Source organism: Varanus komodoensis, unplaced genomic scaffold (assembly GCF_004798865.1).
Source record: "Varanus komodoensis strain SLA01 unplaced genomic scaffold, ASM479886v1 scaffold5, whole genome shotgun sequence".
In the NCBI taxonomy this organism is placed as follows: Eukaryota; Metazoa; Chordata; class Lepidosauria; order Squamata; family Varanidae; genus Varanus; species Varanus komodoensis.
This window is the reverse complement of record NW_025336087.1, coordinates 2,069,712-2,090,274: the sequence shown is the minus strand read 5'-3', so window position 1 is coordinate 2,090,274 and position 20,563 is coordinate 2,069,712. Positions and strand designations below refer to the sequence as shown.

The 20,563-nt window shown below is 44.0% G+C and overlaps 1 protein-coding gene across 5 annotated transcripts in view; it reads right to left on the bottom strand.

Moving 5' to 3' along the window:
• Positions 1 to 4,408, bottom strand: part of PARP8 (poly(ADP-ribose) polymerase family member 8) — a 164,074-nt gene extending 159,666 nt beyond the window's left edge. For all 5 annotated transcript variants that reach the window (XM_044446283.1, XM_044446284.1, XM_044446285.1 and 2 more), the window contains exons 1-2: positions 3,850 to 4,408; positions 2,850 to 2,904 (exon numbers count right to left, since the gene is read on the bottom strand). In XM_044446283.1, coding sequence (XP_044302218.1) covers positions 2,850 to 2,904; positions 3,850 to 3,940 — 146 coding nt within the window. In that variant the 5' untranslated portion in view covers positions 3,941 to 4,408. The remainder of the gene's footprint in view (positions 1 to 2,849; positions 2,905 to 3,849) is intronic.
• Positions 4,409 to 20,563: the final 16,155 nt, after the last annotated feature.

Below are 20,563 nucleotides of genomic sequence, written 5' to 3'. Positions count from 1 at the left end.
GGGTGGCTTATAGTGTTATATCAAAAAGCCAGTACATAATATACATCTGTTTAACTACTTTGAGAAGCAGATCACAGACTGGATGGACCTTTGGACTAATCCAGCAGGAGTTTAATGCTCCATGGAGCATCCAGGGTGATGAAGTGGCTCAATTCTGGATTTGAATATGGGAAATCCAAGCTCAAATCCATCAACAAAGGTGAACAGGTGAAGTAAGCTTTGGTCTGTCAAGCTCAGTTTACACTGACTGATGTCTATTCTTCTGATTAGTCAGCACAGCATAACATACAACTGATGCCAAATTTTTGAATCTGAGTTGTCACTGAAGGATATGACCATTTCATCTGTGGTGATTAATTCTTGATGGGGTATTTACTTTTTTATTAGATTTATATCTCATTTTTTCTTAAAACAGACTCCACGTGGATTACATCATTCTCCTCCTCCTGGTCTCAATCTTATCTCAACAACAACCCTATGAGGTAGGTAGGGCTGACAGTCCATGACTGGACCAAACTCACCCAGGCTGAGTGGGGAATAGAACTCAGATTGCCCAAGTTCCATTCCTGCGCTCTTAACCACTACACCACACTGGCTCTATTATTCCCACATGAAGCTCACCATCAAGTGATGAATATGCAGCCGGGACGCAGACTGCAGTCTAACCTACTTCATAGGATCATCATGAAAATGAAATGAGACAATCACACGCAGAGCACACCAGAAGAGCAGGGGAAAGCTTCCTTGGAAGGAAAGCTCGGGATCTATGTTTGATGCCCTCATTTTGCTGCATAAAAGTATAGCATCAAAGTTGGAAGGGAGAGAAGGAAAAAGAGGGAGACCTCATCAGCTTGGACCAGTGCCAGAAGCTGGTGGTAACCTCTGTACCAACCCAGCAGCAGTGATCACCACCTCTGCTTGGGTGGCTTCCCAGATGGTTTTGCACCCCAACTTCCACCAGCCCAATAAGCACAGTCACTGGTTAAAGATTATGGCAGCAGGAACCAACAAGATCTGGTGGTTAACAGGTGCCCACCACTCACTCCTTTGTTCAGTATAGGCAAACTACAGACAGGCCTTCTTTTTGTGTCTCTTCCAGTATGCCATCATAAGGTCTGCGAAGTGAACGTACAACTTCAAACACCAGTTCTAGAATTGCAGGAAAGATATTTCCTTTGCTTTGGGAAAGGTGGTGCGGAGCTATCAACCTCTGCCCTGCTTGTCTCACAAAAGATGCCACAATAGCTAATAAAACATGCCTCCCATTATTGACATAGCACTGCAGGAATAGTTAGAAACTCAAATTATGGTGCTTATATCCATTATCCTTATCTCAAAAAATTCAGCTGACTAATATATAACCACATCTAGGCTGCAGATCCAATGTTCAGCAACAAGGTAAACTACTAACGCACAGGCCAGACAGGAATTCTTTGACCAATCGTTCAATCTAGATGCAAAGGTCAAATGATCATGTGTAAGGAGTTTTCTCTAGAAGTTTCATCTGTGCAGATTTAGGTGCATCAACTTAAGCCCACTGAAAAAAGCAGCAAGGTCTCCATGATTCATGCCTTGGTTCTAAATACAAATGGGCAGCAGCTGCCTAAAAATGCACAAATATAGATCAACAAGAAAGATATGGACCACAGGCCAAAATAGAGGAGATGCTGGGAATCACATAATTTCTTGATGACTCTGTAAAAATAATTAAATGTGACTAGTAGGTCTGAAAAATCTGAAGCACCAATGTCTATTTGGAGGAGGGGTTGCTTTGAATCTTATCCTCCTTGGCAACTTCTCAGCTCCTTCTCCAATGCACAGGAATAGGTATCTTGTCCAATGCACAGGAATAGGTATCTTGTCCATCTCTTCAGGGAGGATGGAGAAATTCTATTAGGAAAAAATAATCTTCTGAAATCTCACTTTCATGAAACTACAATCTCTCACTACTTTCTTCCACCCGTATTAAGGCAAGTTCACCGAACAGATGCACACCTTTGAAACTATCACCAAACTCTGTTCTCATTTCAGACCAGAACACTTTTTAACATTTAGTTTAAGTCTGGCTTAGTCAAAACAACACAGCAAAAAGAGAAATGTAATCAAAATAAGAGTAACCATTTTTATTTTGAAAGCCCTTGGCCTTCCAACCAAGTGAATCTAAGTGATATTGCCAGTTAATAGTGGTGATTATGCACTGCAATTTTTAAAAACTGCACAGCTGTTCAAAAATCATAACAACCCCCACAAAAATGTATTCAGTCATATGAAAATTTATGTAGCCTATGCAATAGCCAGAATCTGTGAATAACTTAAAAGTGTATCAGTGAACCAAATGTAATTGGTTCAATGTTTGGTAGTTATGGAAATGATTGTTATCTGCACCATAAACTTTATTGAATTTTTTATTTCAATTATCCACAGCATTAATATGGAAAACTGCAAGTGTTGTTTATGTATTGCAGTCTCATCTTCACATTGTGGTTTACACTGATATGGACAGAAACATTGTCCATTCTGCTTGTACTCTGTTCTACACGCCAGCTTCTCAAAGCAGCTTTTCCCTGTCTCGGTTATCTTCTTCCTTATGCCTATCAAAAACAACTCTGCAGGTCAAACTAAGACAAGAACAAGTGAAGGCAAGGCAAATTCTTGATCAATGGGTATCTGATGGCTAGTCATCACACCACAAAACACCTGTTCCAGGGTAGTATGTCTTCTAAAAAAGCCTCAAGGCATCAACTGTTATCTTCAAAAGAAGGAGAGGTGAATTCTTAAGTTACTCAATCGAACTGGTTTGGAATTCACAGAATGATGGGAAATCAAGCTATTTTAATTTATAGTCATACCTTTTGGATCCCCCAATGTAGGTGAAGGTAAATGTGGAATCTGCGTATCTGAAATCTAAAACAGAAAAGAGCGGTATTGCTATTGATGAACATTTGCTGTTATGCCCGATGTATTCCCCTGCCCCCCCCCACACACACACAGTCTGCCACTGATAAGGGGAAAGGGGTTGATTGAAGTATTATAATAATAATAGTAATACAGCAGGAACACCCCCACGCTCCACCCCACCCTGCAACAAGTGCTCCGGTGCTATAGCAACAGAAGGAATTTCCATTGTCAGTGAAGGCAACAGGCAGCAACAAGCCAGGCTGCTCCAAGCAAATCAAACACTGTAAGTAATGATCACAAGAAAGCAACAGGCGAAATTGAGGCTTTGAACAGAGAAGGGAAGTGGCGAGTGGGGAGGGGATTCAGGTCACAAAAGGCAGTTCGTCCAGCTCTGGACATCTGAGGGCAATATTGTGAAGTTCCCACCCTGGAGAGGGCTGCTCTCTCCCACCCCCAGCCTGTTTCCTATGCACACAAAACCGAATGGACGAATCCGAGCATATTTTTCTGGCAAAGGTGGAAAACAAGCCCAAAAGGGGGAAGGGGGATTTGTTAATCAGATGGCAAGAGGGGATTTACCATATATATTAAACTGTTGTGTGAATGGAAAAAAACATCCTAGGCTTGCTGTGCAAATCCCACATCACTTATTTGCCACATAGAGCATCTATGGTGTGTGTGTGTGTGTGTGTGTGCGCGCGCGCTACAAAGAACAGGGAGATATAAGCTTTGTTTTTTAAGACAAAGATTAAGAAAGGGTCATCAGTGTTCTACCAAACATATGATGCTCTATTCCCAAAACAAGAGCAGCCATCCTCTGATCAACATGTCATATTAGGGGGCAAACCAAGCAATGGTCTCGAGGCAAGTGGCTGACTTGGTGGGGGTTGGGTGGGGGTTATTCCAAGGGAAGGATGAGGAAGGACCCGGAGTAACGGCTTGCAAACTCACCTGCAAACAGGCAGTCTTTTTCCGCCTTGCACTTTTGGATCACAACGTCAATATCCTTCTGAATCCTCTCTTGCCTTGAACACATCCCCATGAACTAAATCCCTGGGGGAGGAAACGGGGGGGAAAAAGGCAGCCTTCGGATTTCCACCCCCGCCCCCCTCCCTCCCTCGATGATTTGCTTCCTTTCTTCTATGCCAGTGTTAAGAGGCAGTTAAAAGATGGAAACCTCAGAGGAAGGCTGGATGGCTCGTCAAAAAAAAAAAAAAAAAAAAGCCACCGTGGAAATGCTTTCGCTTTTTGTTATCCCCGAGGAATCCGGGAAAGGTCGGTGTTGCGTGTCCAGATGCGCTCGCCCAGATGTTGTCGTACAATTTCCTTCGGGCTCGACAATAAATCCGAGGAGTCGGGGGCGTTTAGGGATGCTTGACGCGGGCGGGCGGGCAGGGGGAGCCCCCGGGAGATGCGAGGCAGAACCCACCGACTCGGAACCGTCGGCTTCGCACGCTCCTGCTTGCAACTCCGTCGCGGCTGGGCGGGCGCGGGCGGGCGGACGGGAGAGCGGCGGCAAGAGGCGGAAAGGAAGCGAGCCGAGGCGGCGGCGAAGAAGGAAGAGGCGGAGGAGGAGGAGGCGGCGGAGGAGGAGAGCAGCCCGAAGAAGCCCGGGCGGCGGGCGGCAGCGGCTCCTCCAGGCAGCGAGCGAGGCTCTCCGGAACACACGCGCACACACTCACACGCGCGCGCACACACACGCGCGCCACACATCCACACACGCGCACACCGTGGCGGCTCCCGGAGAGGCCGACACTTCTGCAGCGACGCCAAGCCGCAAACCCCTCCCCGCGCCGCCGCCGCCGCCGCCCCCAGCCCAGACACTCCGCCCGCCGCCGCCGCCGCCGCCGCCGCCAGCGCCGCACGTACTGTTGCTCTGCCGACGCGGGACGGAGCCCCAGGAAACGGGGGCGGAGGGCGCAGGAGCGCCCCTCCGGGCGGCGGACTCCCCCGGAACCGGGCCGCGGGGGCGCTCTGGCGGCTGCGGGCCCCTGCGAGGGCAGCGCCGGAGCCGTCAATGGCCGCGCCGGCAGAGGCGAGCGGGCGAGCGGCTGGGGGGGGGGCGGCGGGGGCGGGTTGGCATCACCCTCCGAAAATGCGTGCCAGCCCCGCCGCCTCGCCCCCCCCCGCCTTCCTCGCCAGGGTGAGGCCCTTTTCTGGGCAGAGTGCGGACCGAGGGGAGAGCCTCGCTCCCGCCCGCGCCGGACCCGGGTCGGCGTTCCTCGTGGCTGATGGGGGCTTGTCGGGGCACGGCCCGTGATGGAGCGTGGGGTGTGCGCGTGGGGGGCGCGGTGGTTCCCAGGAGCCCCCCGAGGGGGGCCGCACTTAAATTGCTGGAAAGGAAGACTTGCATCGGCGAAAAGGAGGGCACCGATTTGCTTATGCGCATAGATATAATTTCAGCAGAAATGCAGGACGGCTCACCTTAGCTGACCCGGCTGCCCTTCTCAGCGGGCCGCCTGGGGGCAGCTGCTGCGCCACCTCAAGGCCCAGCTCTGCTCCTGGGCCTTGACAGGGAGCTGTCCTCCCTAAACGAGAACACGTGGCCACCTTGTGGGGCAACCGTGGCAGGCTGGGACTGGGAACAGGTGGAGCGCTGCGGGGAAGCCGAGGTCGATCCCCCATCAGCCCCGAAGCTTCCGGGGTAACCACAGAGCTCATTGCCATGTTGTGACCGAGCCTACTTCACAGGGTCGCTGTGAGGTGAAAAGAGGCTGGGGCAGAAAATGCCCTTTGCTGCTGGCAGAAAGAAGGCTGAACTGCACGTAGAACGAATGAGGATGCAAATGGTTATGTATGTTGTGTGCATTTAATTTACTTTGCGGGTCTCACAGGCTAAGGTGTGCACTGGGAGGGATCTTCTGTTTGGCTGGACTGACATGGTGCAAAATTCTTAAGAGGCCTCAGAAGCTAAACAAGCCACAGGGCCAAAACAATGGGTGGAATGGTACCCTGGGAGACATGTTCACTGTGTAGTTTTCTATGAACACCACATCACATTTGAAGGCCTCATCTGCTAAATCCTCCATGTATACCAGGGGTAGGCAGCCCTTGGCTTACAAGTCACGTCAGTCCTAACCAGCAATGGTTGGTTGGTTGTTGTAAGCCGCCCCGAGGCTTCGGCAAGGGGCGGCATAGAAATGTTCTAATAAATAATAATAATAATATATTTCTATGCTGCCTTATAGCCCCAAGGGCTCTCTGGGTGGCTCACAAAAAGAACCATAAGCAACCTGCATAAAAGCCATAAAGCAAGAATTAAAACAATAAAATCAGCTGAGCAAAAATAAATTCGATATAATTTACAAGACAGGAAAGCATAATAAACAAGCAGTGAAAAATAGTGGAATAAAACCAGAGTAGCTACTAAAAACAAGTGTTGAATCTGGTTAGTGATGGTGGGCGTTATAAGCCAAGCTGCCTAGAAGGCCCCAGGTTGTCTGCCTCTGGTACATAGCTAGCTTCTGCATGTATGATGATTGCCAGGTCCCAAGTGGTCTGTTCCATCCACTACCAGCCTTGCAACTCAGTGCTTGAGAGGCCAGCTAGGGGGCAAACGCAGTTGCGTCTGTCTCGGCCTTCGCCTTCTGCATGCCACAGCTCTGGGACATGCACTGCACTTAGGCCTTGCAGGCATGTTTGCATATGGCACCACTGGGGCGATATGGAAGCCCTGTCTGTAGTGCTATTGTGTGCTGTCCCGTTTGTACAGTCTCCGTGTCAGTGGAGGCAGGGCCCACCCACATAGACACCTGTACAGTGCTCTGCAAGTTACTATTTAAACATCCCATAATTGCTCGTGTGGAGTACCACCGCAGGGCATTGTGAGGAACAGGTCTCACCACAGCTTCCATTTAAATTCATTAACAGAAGAAGGAGGCTGTCAGACCTGTAGTCATTTCATTAGGAAATGGGATTGTATTGATCCACAATCCATGTTTATAAATATTTATTATCAATGAATAAATGTGGCACACAGGGTCTAAAGCAGAAATGGAGGAGGGAATTAGAATGTCCTGTTCAATCTAGCAACGGATTGTCAGCTTGGTTTCTACAGCTAATGCTTTAGTGATTCTCAGGCTACATCAGATTCAACAAAAATATTTCGTATGTACTGAGTGCCACAAGATACCTTTAATTAGAGTTTGCCTAAGCTGAGTAACAAACAGAGGTGTAATACTGCTAATATTTTCTCTAGGGCACAAACCTCCAGCCTCTGGACATTATGGAGGGCATAAGATTCTTTGGAATCCAAGCCCTGAGGTGAGTGATTAAACTGCCTTGCCTTGCCTTGCCATCAGCTGCTTCTGTGAGAAGAGAACACACCTCAGAGAGGAGGCCAACCGGCATGCCAGGCTGGCAGGGAGGGAAGGAAATGGGGCCATCTTTCTATAGTGGTTCCTATTGGTGCCCAGCCTCCTTCCCCTCCCTTCCCCTCCCTGGAGCTTCATCTAGGCAACTGAAAACGATCATTTAGAAAACATGCAACGAGAGGTGCAGCAGCCACAGAGATCATTATCATTAGGAGGACTCTGTGTATCAGGTGGGAGGGGGTCACACTGCTCTCTTAATCATGTGTATTGGCGTTCTCTAGTAGTAGTTTAATTTTGGGAGAAGGTTATACTATAGATAAATTGTATAAAACATACTTTAATAATGCTGACGTACAAATGCTTTTAGATTACTTACCTGTTTCCTGGAAGCTAGTGCATGGTCAGTCTAAATGGATTTTCCATTTCCATTTGACAGCTAAAAGACTAATATCACAAAACTGAGAGGATAAATGCTCACTTCCTTTAATGCAATGGATTGAGGACCTAGTAATGCTTTTTTGACATTTGGATGGATAGTGTCTAGCTCCCACCTTCAAATGGATATATATAGAGAGATTAAATTTGTCTGTACTATAATTTTAGAATATATTATAAGTTTGTGGTTTTTTGATGTTTATATTTAATTGGTACATTAAAATGTATGTGGGTATAGATGCCTTCTGTATGGTTTTGTTTTATTGTAACATAATAAACAGATGATTAAAAGAAAGCTTTTTAGCACTGCGTGACATCACCAATACACACATACACAAAGCACTATGCTCATTTCACTCACAACATAGTGGCAACCCCTATAGTGACCGCTAAATATACCCTGAAGAGCAGAGTTTACTCTTAATAGTATTAAATGGTACCATTAATAGTATATATAGTACCTTAATCAAACCAGCCTGATAAGTGCAGCTACCTGCCATGGAACTGACCCCTGGGCCACATTCCTCAGCTGGTAGACCCTCCCTAGCTGATTTTAAATATCAGCATGGTACTTCAGGTACCTAGATCCAGAGTTGTTCAAGCCTTTGTACACCAGTACTAATGCCATGACTTGAGTTCAGTGTCTCACTGGCAGCCAATGCAGATACTCCAAAGCTCGAATATGCTCCCATCTCACTGCCCTTGCCAGAGCACGTGTGGTGGCGTTCTGCGCCAGCTGCAACTTCTATGCTTTCTCCTGGGGGAGCCCCATGTAGAGCAACAGACCAATCTGGAGTCAGGCAGAGGATGGGCTACAGAGCCCCCTGGTTCAGGAACAGCCGTACCTAACCCTAATCACCCCTCGTCAGTGAGACCCTCAACATCTGGAGCCCCTCAAGACACACAGAGGGTGGCAGCTAGGTGGAGGGTCTTTTCTGTGGTGGCCTCCCATCTTTGGAAGAACCTCCCTGCCTGCTGCCAAACTTTCAATCTTTTCAGCACCAGTTCAGGACATCCTTTGGTCATCCAGGGGCCTGAGAGGATTATCCCAGTAATTCTTACTGTGTCCTTTAGTTATATTTTTACTGTTTTTTTAAAGCTATCTTTAAAAAAAGCTCTTTTTACATTGTTTCATCTTACTTGTATTTTTTTTTGTATTTTTTATACTTTATTGTAAACTGCCCAGACAGCTTTGGCTATGGAGCAGTATAGCAATGAAATTAATAATGATACTCATAATCTAACGGGCTGTATTTTATCCTCTGTGCTATTTAACATCTACATGAAACAGCTGGGGGAGGTTATCCAGAGGTTATCCATGGGCTGAGATGTCATCAGTGTACCGATGACACTCAACTCTACCTCTCTTTTTCATCTGATCCAGGTGAGGCAGTGCCATTCTGAATCAGTGTCTGGGCTTGGTAATGGATTGGATGAGAGCCAATAAACTGAGACATAATCCAAATAAGATGGAGGTGCTGTTGGTCGAGGGGTCATCTGTCCAGTTGGGTGGCATTAAACCTGTCTTGGATGGGGTTGCACTCCCACTAAAGACAGGATTTGTAGTTTGGGGGTGCTCCTGGACCCTGAATTGAGTCACAGGTTGACTTGGGTGTCCTAGGGCACCTTCTATCAGCTTAGGTTAATTTATCAACTACAACTCTACCTGGAAAGGCAGAGTCTCACAACAGTGATCTATGCTCTGCTAGCCTCTTGCTTGGATTACTGTAATGCACTCTTTGCAGGACTGCCTTTGCAGATGGTCCAGAAACTTCAGTTGGTTCAGAATAGGGCAGTGAGGCTGCTGATGGGGACTGGCTGATACAAACATATTATGCCAGTCCTTCTTCCAACTCCACTGGTTACCAGTAGAACTCTGGGCCTGATTCAGAGTGCTGGCATTAATATTTAAACCGCTTGGGGTCAGACTACTTAAAGGAATGCATCTTCCTATATATGCCTATCCAGACCATGGGGTTGTTGTCTGACAGCCTTCTCAGAGAGTCATCTTTAAAAGAAATAAAGGTGGGAAAGGGCCTTTTTGGTGGTGGCACCCAAGGAGGTGCCTATGGTGACCGTGCTTTATTCCTTCCAGTGCCAGGTAAAAACCTTTCATTCACCCAATATTTTAACAGTTAATAAATTTAATTCTTTGGACAAATATTTCTATTTTGTCTACATTACATGTTACTAAATTTTACCACTGTTGCATCTTGGATTAATTTGAGCATTACTGTTGTGGTTTCTCTGTGTTAACTATTTTAATATTGTTATTATATTGATGTATCATTTCTGCTTGAGTTTAATGTATTGTTTTTATTTGTGCACTTTATGCAAACTGCCTAGAGAGTTGTCTTGACTAATGGACAGTATAGAAATTAAACAAAGAAAGAAAGAACCAAGGAGTCCTCCCAGATCACATGCCTGCACCATCAAGGGAAGTATTACTCAGTACAAAACAGGTTGTTTTCTCATTCCCAGACCTGAGAACTGTCTATGCACAGAAACTTCCTCTCATTGGGAGTTAATCTCAAGCATGGTATCCAATGCACCCTGTTGCCCACTGACACTGATAAAGAAAAAACTGTACAATAATTATTTGTAAACCACCTCTGAGCTATGGAGCAGAGGTTTTAATTTGAAAATGATTTTACATTGGCCATTGTAAGCCACCATAATTCTGTTGTGGCCAACAAGGTTTTAAATAAAGTTAGGTCCTTCTTGACTTAAACTTGTTTGCTCCAGACTGTGCAGCAGTTTGCCACCCAATTCTGTGGGCAAATTGATACACCCCCTCCCCATTTTTTAATTTCTTGGCATGATTTTTTAATTGCTTTTATATTGCTCAAACACTTCCTGCCTTCTATAGCATTAGTCATTTGCAGCCACTCTGGGTCAATGTCCATGGTTGGTCCCGGTGTGTATTGACAGAGATGGCTCACAAAATATGCTGCAGGTGAGGTGTCTCATTCTGCACCTCCGCAGGTAGGCAGCTCTGTACATAACTGTAATCTAATACAAAAGGAGAGTGTTGGTGCAAATTTCTTGCACCTAAAAAGAAAAGTGGGGAACCAGTGGCAGCTCCTCCAATACGGCACTTCAGCACTTCGGCTGTCCCTGGCCGTGGCCTTGGAAAACATTACAAGTTGTCTCTGGGGGGAGGGAGTGGCGGTGTCACAGGAAGTGAAAAAGGGCTCTCAGTCACAGCAGGCAATGTCAAGTAAGTGATGGCAACACCACGAAGCCACTTAGGCATCAGTGTGGCAGCTGCCAGTGGCCTGAGTGAGCTCGGCAGTAGCTGCAAGGTGATCTTGCCACTCTTGCCGAGTGGCTTGCTCATTGCTTCCCCAGCCTCCTGCGAGGTTGGTCACTAAGTTCAGATGACAATCCAGTTGGCAACAACCTGAAGAACAAGCCATGGGCTGTGAAGGTGGCCTGGTACCCCAAACCAAGGCACACTGCAGGGGCACTCCAGGTTCATGTGAAGCAATGACCCATTATAGAGTGTGAACCTAGTGAATGGCTTCCTGGTGTTAACTAGCAAAACTGGCAGTGGAAGATGGTGGCTCGATTGTCAGTGGTGCTTTAGTCTGAATTTTTAAAGAGATATTCTTGGTGCCAAACCTTCCCAAGCTAGCTTCAGAACCATGGATAGTTTTCTTGAAGTTCTGACTGCAATTCCAAGTGAATACCCCATCCACTGACATGGGGCCACCAGCTGAGGACAGAAGATCTTACGGTGACCAGCGTGGAAGAAAAGGACTGAAAAGGAAAACTCCAGCATAAACTCTGGAACTGCAGGGAAACTGTATTTTGAAACTGCTGAATTTCATGGAAAGTCCCACATGAAACTTCTGAATTGCAACTTAACAAATAGTTCCATTATATTCATTTGGGTATGAACAATGCTTTGCTGTCCCACTGTGGGTGTCAATTTTCTCAGCAATGCTAAAAGTACTGCTTTATCAAATATCACAGCCGCTGTGAAGGGCCATTTTTGCTTACTTTTATTCTCTATCTGAAATGCTACATGTTGCACTTTTTGCATTCCATCACTGTTTAACTCAAACTATACCCTTTTTTCTTCTTTACTTCTCTGTGTGTCTCTATATACAGATATATAGGGAAGGCTACGGACTTCTATGTCAGTGGAACTCCTTATCCATTGCAGCATTTATTCTGAGTTCTATAGGAGCTACCCATGGTGGGGATCTTATTTTAGGCATGACATTCAGTCCCATGGATAGCTCCTACGAAGCTCAGAACAAAAGCTGTGATGGATCAGTCAGGAGCTTTCCCTGTACACACATGCATCCACCTGACAACTGAAGATCCACAAAAGCTCATGTGATGATAAAAATTAATTAGTGTTTAAGTTGCCACAAGATGGTTTCTATTTGCTATGATAGAAAAATATGGCTGACCTCTAGGAAGACTGAGCAATGAAAAACCAAAACCTCCATGTCAGCAAATCTGTTTTGGGGAATGATTGTGTTATAGTCAACTGCTGCTGTTGTGAGTGTTTATTTTGCTGATCTTAAGCTTTGCATAGAATTGTCACAGACTATTCCTTTTTATTGCATTGCCATTTGGATGCATTTGTTTTCCTTATATTCATATGTACATGTCTGCCAACTGAGGATAGCACTTCATGCTTCTGCTGAAATAGACCATCATTCACAAAAACTACCATAAAACTATTCCCTTTAAGATCATAGAATCATCAAATGGTAGAACTGGAATGGCCTGTAAGGCCTGCTGAGCTGAAGGGAGGTTCAAAAGGAACATAAGGGGCAGGATCTAGTAATACTTAGAATGGAACTACTGGAATCAATGGGACAAGTTCACCATGACTAATGTAAGTCCCATTGATTTTAGACAGTCTAAGTATGACTTAGGTTGGACCCAATCCAGAAACAGAAGCAGAACCATACTGGATCAGACTCCATATTCTAGGACCCACAGTGACCAACCTATAGAACTATCTAGTTGAATATTCTGTACCCACAGTGACCAACCAGATGCTTGTTGGGGAAGCCCACAAGCAGGACATGAGTGTAATACACCTCCCACTCATGTCTCCACCAACAGGCATGCAGAGACTTATGGCCCCTGATGCTGCAAGCAATATATTTCCATCATGACTGGTAGCCATTTATAGCCTTATCCTCCAGGAATTTGTCTAATCGCTTTTCAAAGCTGTCCATGTTAGTAACCATCACTACATCTTGTGGCAGGAAATTCCATAGTTAATGTCTGAGTCCCCCACCCCAAAGGCATTCCTGGATCCCAAACAAAATGGATCCAAAGTCCACTCACTTGGTGCTCCCAGCTCAGGATAAGCTGAGAGTGGATTTTTCAACATCACTATCACCTAAGTGACCCTACCAGCAAGCAATAGAGAGAGAAAATGATCCTTCAGCGACAATGATTTTATATGCCTTTAAGCATGGACAGATAGATAAATGGAGTAAAGGTTAAAGAACTTATTGTTTAAGGAAGATTGACTTTGTAAGCTTCTAAACCTGAAACACACAATCAAGAAATGGAGAGTCTTGTGGCACCTTTCAGACTTACATGTTTATGATGGCATAAGCTTTTTTGGACTATACCCAGGTTTATCCCGATGCATCTGATGAAGTGAACTGCAGCCCAGGAAAGCTTATGCTGTCATAAATGCATTCATCTTTAAGGCACCGAAGGCTCTTTCTTGGTTCTGCTGCAACAGAGTAATACTGCTGTTCCTCCAAAAGGAAAAACTAAAACAAACAAAACCAAAAATGGTCTTATTCAGCTCATGCATTTCTGAAGCTAATAATTCATAGGCAGAAATAGATGCATAGCCGTGGGGGTTGGGAACAGTTGTTTGGCAGGTGTGCTGCAGCCCTGCTCTTGTCTTTCTGCCCTGCAGCTCTGTACCTTTTGTACTGACCTCTTCCCGATATGCTCATTGTATCAGGGTGTTGGAGTGGATTATTTATTTATAACATTTATTAGCCACTTTTCATTATGACAAGATTCCAAAGCAGGGTACGAAACCAGTAGAATGCAGTGAAATCATACAAATAGACACCTATAGAACAGGAAAACAAAAAGCAGAAACACAAATGAGCAACTCTGTCCAAGATACCACAATGCAGATTTAGTCAAAAGATTGGCTGAGCAAGTAAGTCAAAGGCTCATAAGACTTGACCTCAGTCATATATCAGCTCTACAATCAGGGGGCCTCTAACGAGACCTCAGGAAGCTGCATATTGAAACCCAAGCAAATGGAGTATCATCAAGAGTGCATCATCACTAAATTTTAAGATCCAGGCAGGTATGTAAGGGACAAGTAGCTCCATTAAGTATCCAGGCCCTAAGCTGAGTACAGCTCATTCTACTGACAGTTCCACACAAATATTCCCTGCCACGCTTTTAAGGACCTTCAATGGCCTCCTCCCTCTGTCTGGGTCAGAGTGGGGGGGGGGCGGGTTGAACAAGCAGGTTGCAAGGAAGAGCGATTTCAGGGGGCTCTTCTCAATGCCCTCCTGCTGGGCCTTAGACCATGAAGAGATGCCCAATGAGAATTACTCACGCCGCTCATCCAGAACACTTCCACCTAACTTATTAATTTGCCCAACAGAGTATAACGTCAGGCCGTGTGGCTTGGAGGTTTGAAAAATTCCAGATGCTTTTAAAGATCAAGGAATGATGCTAGGAATATAAATTTATGGTGTTCCTAGATTCCAAGGCAACAGCAACAATGAATTAAACAGAACCCTTAACTTTATGATGCAATGTTACATTATTTTGTTTCCTTACTGAACCTTCTATTGTTTCAGAACTATCTGATCTCCTGGTGACTTGTTACTACTATCTTGTTTTCATTGAGTGAACAGCACTTCATTGTAACAGCTTCATTGTAACTGCTTCATACCTCCTTGAAATCTGGGCTCTGGATTCCTAAGTTCTAGCCAAAAGAAGAGTCCTGCAATTTCTGAAAGCTGATGCACTTGATAATAGTAGAAGGCAGTTAAGGAAAGGCAGCTGCCTTACATACTTTCCAGAAAAGCAGCCAAGTTGGGTCACAGTGGCAGGGAAAGCTGACAGCTTGACCCAAAACATGTTTACTCGGAGGAAAATGTCACTGAGTTCAATGGAACATCTGAGTAAGGGAACTGCAGCCAACTGCTGCTATCTCAGAAAGAAACTGCTTCTAAGTACTATTAATTTCAGGGAGAGAGATTGAAATGCACCATTAATGGCCCCACAAGAATTGACAGATGCTTACATAGTTTAACTATGGCTGGCACTTTGCAAGCTCACCCAGTGTGGGCACCTTTGATGATGCCTCAGAAACTGCTGCTCATTCACTCTGTTTATTGCTGAAGCCCTTTCTTTAGCTGCCCTTGTTGTCTAAAATTAAGCCTTTGCAATCAGTGGTGACTAGTGGAAAGTCCCTGGCAGGGAAGGACAACTTCTGACTTGCAGATCTAAGCTGGTCTGCAGAGGAGCCCAATACAGCCTGTAGGGAGTTCAACGGCCTCTGAGGGCTTTGGAAGTTCCTTTCTCTAAAACTGATGAAATGGACAATGTATGAGATACAGGCAAAACTGGGTGGTTTTCCAAGGAAGCTGGTTTTTCTACTGAAATGCAATGAGGTGGTGTAGGATTCGCTCTCAGTGAGCCTGATCTCCACCTTGGTGCTTCTGAATTTTCTCAATAGTCAAATATTACATGGTAAAATTCAAATGGGCTTTTAAAATCTATCCTCATATCTAAAAAACCAATTACTACCCCTCTGCCCAGGAGGTCAGTGAATAATTCATAGCAGATATATGGATATGAATCCAGTGGAAGGAGATTTGTTTAAGAATTCAACAGAATATTTGTAGATTTTCTTTTTACACAGTACCCCCTTCCCTAATCAGCTCCTATGGTTTATTCATCATTGAGCACAATTGCTTTAGTGCTTTTCCATTAGGCTAGTCTGTATTAATCATGTATTGTTAATGTCAAGCAGAGGGGAGCAAAGGCATTGTTTTAACAAGTACTTAAAACTCCACATTTAAGGAAAGAATGAATAGTGTTGCTTGACATTTATTCCAGCGCACTTTGTAGAATTGGATCACAGACCTCTTAGCCTATACATTTTGACAACAAAGTGTTAGACAGCAAACTATTCAAATTAAACACTGCTGGATTCTCTGCTCCAGCTGATCACTTGACACTCAAATAGCAAATCAAAATTTGCAGATGTATTTCTAGTTCTATACCAGTGATGGCTGAAGTGGAGCTTAGTCATCTCTCTTTCCATTAACTCTCTTTCTGCTTCCTGCCTGCATGGGTGATCCAACAATAGGGAGCTCTGGAGCCAAGGTAGGGAGGTGGTCAGTGTTTTGAAAGATGTGATCCCTGAGGATCCCCAGCTCGGGAGGTCTTGGCAGAATGGCTCTTGCTTATGTCCTGTGTCAGGTCCTATGTTTGGATACAATTTTTCCATAGGTCTAGTTACTGGCTCTTTTTATTTGGTTGGCCGCTTCTCATCTAATCAGAGTTTGACAGTGGAGGCCATGATGCATGAACAACAGCTCTGAAGTCAATGTCATGGGGTGGTTATTTGAGTATTGAACTAGGACTCCAGAGTTCTGAATTCTGGCTACTTTACCATGAAGCTTACTTAGTGACTTTTGTGCCAGTCATTGACTCCCAGCTTAACCTACCTCACAGGGCTGTTGTGAAGATAAAATAGAGAGAAGGAAGAGCACATGGAAGGCACCTTAGTTTTCTCCAGATGAGGAAGCTCCATTTCCCTTCTGATTAGCTAAGAGGCTAGGACAGTTGGACTTGTGTATACTGAAGTTGGCAAGCAGGTAAAGGAGAGATCAAGAATTAGAAATATAAACAAGAACCAGCACAGAGCGTTCTAAAGGAGACCCAGACTCCAAGGACAAACAGCTGGCCTAAAAGCAAGAAATCTGGAAACTGAATTGCCAAAGAACTAGAGTGAGGAAAAACTGCTTTATTGCTATGTCTTGGCTAAAGTACAGGGGGGAAAAAAAGTTTATATTGATGCATTTTTCTATGCTATTTGTCCTTTCCTGATTCTTTTGGTTAGCTGTTAAAACTGTTTTGAAGTGCTACCAGACAGCTTCTGCTATGGGCACTATAGAAATTAATTAATTAATTTGCTTGCTGGACAGCCAGAGAGCCTGGAGCGCTTGGGTCATGCTGTCTGCTCTTCCTCCCTTGCACCACCACCGTTTCCTGCACAGCAACCACAAGTGCACAAACAGCCTGCAATGCTGAAGGGTTCAAGGGCCTTGTCTATTCTTGCCGCCTTGCAAATGCCATCCAGAGGCTGTCTTGAAAGGCTTATCTCCTATGCTGTTATCTATTCCTCCTTTAAAGTTGTTTAAACCAGAGGCCATCTCACAGCAGCAAATCTTGTGTTAATTAAAATCTGCACGTTAATGATAAATGAAGAGAAGGGGAAAGGGGAGGAAAGGAAGCAAGCGGGCCTTCTTTTCCAACTCGGATTGCAATCTGGGCTGGAGAAGAACTATTGGAGGGGAATGGCCGGGTTGGGATAATAGTACACTTTATACACAGGCCAAATTTATAACTCAAACCAGGACACTTCAGTATGTTTGACTGTGGAGACAGAAGAGAGGAGAAGGAAGGAAGGAAGGAAGGAAGGAAGGAAGGAAGGAAGGAAGGAACAAGGGTAACAGGAAAGTCAACAGACAGGGATGAGCAGTTACATTTGTAAAGAGCAGCAACTGTTTTCCTTGATTTGTGTTGTCATGTTATGCCAGCATTTTAAAACCTCTGGCTTAGAGCAATGTTATGACAAGCTTGTTCAAGCACTCTGCAATCTTTCGTGCATTAGTCAGACTCAAAACCAAGGCTAGCTGGAGAGATTTTGCTTCCATGGACAGAGAGCTATTTGACATTACATGGGTAATGTCAAAATCGGAAGAAAGTAAAATCCGCTTGGAAAGCAAAGGATGAAAGTTGCTATTGGCTTTGACTTATGAACGTACCATGTTTGATTATGTTCTGATTGCCTAGAAGATTGAATAGCACCAATAAATCCTTTGTAATTTTGTGTGTTGTGAGTGTGAAAGATTGCTAAAACCTGAACAACAAACCAACAAAACTCAGGAAAAAATAAAAGAGAATTGCAATTTATCTGAGTTTGAAAATGCCATTTGCTTTATTTCATGTTTTTAACAAAAAGGTACAATTGAATAGCAGAGATACTGAGTGCTATATATACATCAAGTGCATAGTTAACTCTAGCTACTAACACAGTAAATCTACATTCACCATGCAGTGGCCGCTTTTCTCCACAGAGCTGCTGTCTTTAGTACAACAGGACATAAGTGTGAGGTGACTGATCCAGTTCATATGCTCTAGACTTCTAAAATTTATGAAGTTATTTATATTTAAAATTTACAAAATTCATGGCAAACAGGCTTGGAAAAGTGACTTCCACACTGCTAGAGAAATTATGAAGAGTGGCATAAATGTTCATTTATGGGCAGTAGGAGTTACAATGATGTGACCTTCTGTCTCTTACTAGGATCACGTCTCTGTTAACTCTTAGCGGCTATACAAATCAGAGCACTAGCATTTGGAAAAAGGAAAATATTGGCAAAGGACAGGACAGGAGTGCTTCTCTAGTAGATGATGTCTTTATATCAGTCTTTCATATTCTTGAAGTAAGATTTCTCACTGAAAAGTAGCTTTAGGAGTAAATCCAAAATCCTACATAGTAATAACATCCATTCTGGTAAGAAAAGAATGGCCTCTCTCTGGCATTCTGTTCCCTGGATAAGTTCTTTCCTATAGCACCCTTGTGGTTTTTTATATGTTTAATTAACTTTTTAAAATGTGAACAGCTTTTTTAGAACTAGGATGTCAGGCTTCAGTAGAAGAACACGTTTATGATACTGTAATGCTTATACTCATCCATAGCTGGCTATTATTAATATCACATTGCATGAGCGTCTTCTAGCAAGGAACCCAAGCCAGCTCACATGGCTCTCCTTTCCATTCTATCCTTACAACAACAACCTTGTGGGTTTAGGACAGGTTGGCTGGCCCAAAGTCACCCAATGGGCTTCATGAGCACTAGAAACCAGATCTCCTGAGTCACTACACCATTATGTCACACTGGTGTAGGTACAGAGAAATGATAGATTAATGTAAATAGAAGTATATTGTATGTCTACTGAAAAGGGTGTAGTAGAATTCCCCCAAATTAATGTGCTGTAATCTTAAGGGATAGCACCATTAGCACTAGCACCATTACACATAAAATAAAGTTTATTTCAGTACAGTAAACACCACAGAATTTCACTGAACTTCTAGACTCACAGAAGAATAATGGTAAAGTAAATTGTTTTGCCTTGTTTTTGTTTTAATACACTGTAAGAGTGGGGAGAAAGAGTTGGCAGTAAGTGATTCAAAATTCTACTGTAGCAAAATGCCAAGACTCCATCCATGTCATCAAGGGATGTGAGACACTGGAAAATTCATTTCATTCAAGCTTGGTGGACTTCTGACATATTTGTAACTCAACTGCCAAAAGGGGACAGGGAGGGTGTTTCAGCTTCTGCAGAATTGCTTGAAATATTTGTACAAATTTGGAGTCAAGAACTCTGTATCTCTGGCAGAATATGCACAAGTCAGGGCTGACTGGTTACATTAGAGATGTTTTCACTGTTCGTGTCGTAGCATTTAGGGTACACAAGGCTCCTTCTTTCACTACATAAACACATACCTTGGCCACCTTGAATTGTTTGACAATTTCAGATTGGTGCAAATCTGGACATCCACTCTAAAATTTGTCCAAATTTGCATACATAGAGGAGCAGAAGTCTGAATGGTGCATACATTTCCTTTTAACTCGTACCAACATGACTCAATGCAGTGCCATGCAATCTTCATGGAGCACAATCCATGGGGCCAAGTTGAGCAATTCCACCGGATTTTCAACACTGCGTCATTCCTCACACATGATCAGGACTGTCCTATGTACCCCACTGCAGACAAATATGCAACATGTTAGTTGAACTTTCCCATGACATATGGAGAACCCAATCCAATGGAGTACCATTTGGGGCTGTAAGGCAGGTTATAAATTAAAAGAATAAACAGTGGGCTTAATCTCATGTCGTCCCAGTGCTCATGTGAATGATGTTGCACAGGCATAGACCAATGCTCACACATATAACTAGTGCAACAAGAAAAGGTGCCCCTGCATGTCCTTTTTTTTTTTTTAATGAGTTTTTTTAATGGCCACAATGCTTTTTTTTTTTTTTTTGGAAAATGGTTGTTCCTCCCTCTGTTTTGGTTACATTGTGTAAGCCCTGGCCTATGCTAGAATGGTATCATTTATGCAAACAGTAGGACAATTTTAAATATTGAAATATTATCCACTAAGAGGGCAACTACCCTGTTTCCCCCAAAATAAGACCTCACTGGAAAATAAGCCCTAGCATGATTTTTCAGGATGCTCGTAATATAAGCCCTACCACAAAAATAAGCCCCGGTTAAGATCGTCAGCCAGACGGACACATTTAGTACGTCCACTGAAACACAATTTGGGGTTTGGAGAGTTATGATGATGTTCCAGAAGAAGATGGCATGACTGTATTTGAATAAATGTATATTTTTGTACATGAATAAATGTAGATTGTCGTACATGAAAAAATTAGACATCACCTGAAAATAAGCCCTAGTGCATCTTTTGGAGAAAAAATTAATATAAGACCTGGTATTATTTTCGGGGAAACACAGTACACCCTGCCTTTTTTCCTGTTGTGAGGCAGTGCAATTGTTCAGCCATTTTGAATTTCCCTTTTTGTTTTCCTTATAAAATGGTCGCTTTCTTTTTAGTGAGTGTCCCTACAAAAGTGGTCAAA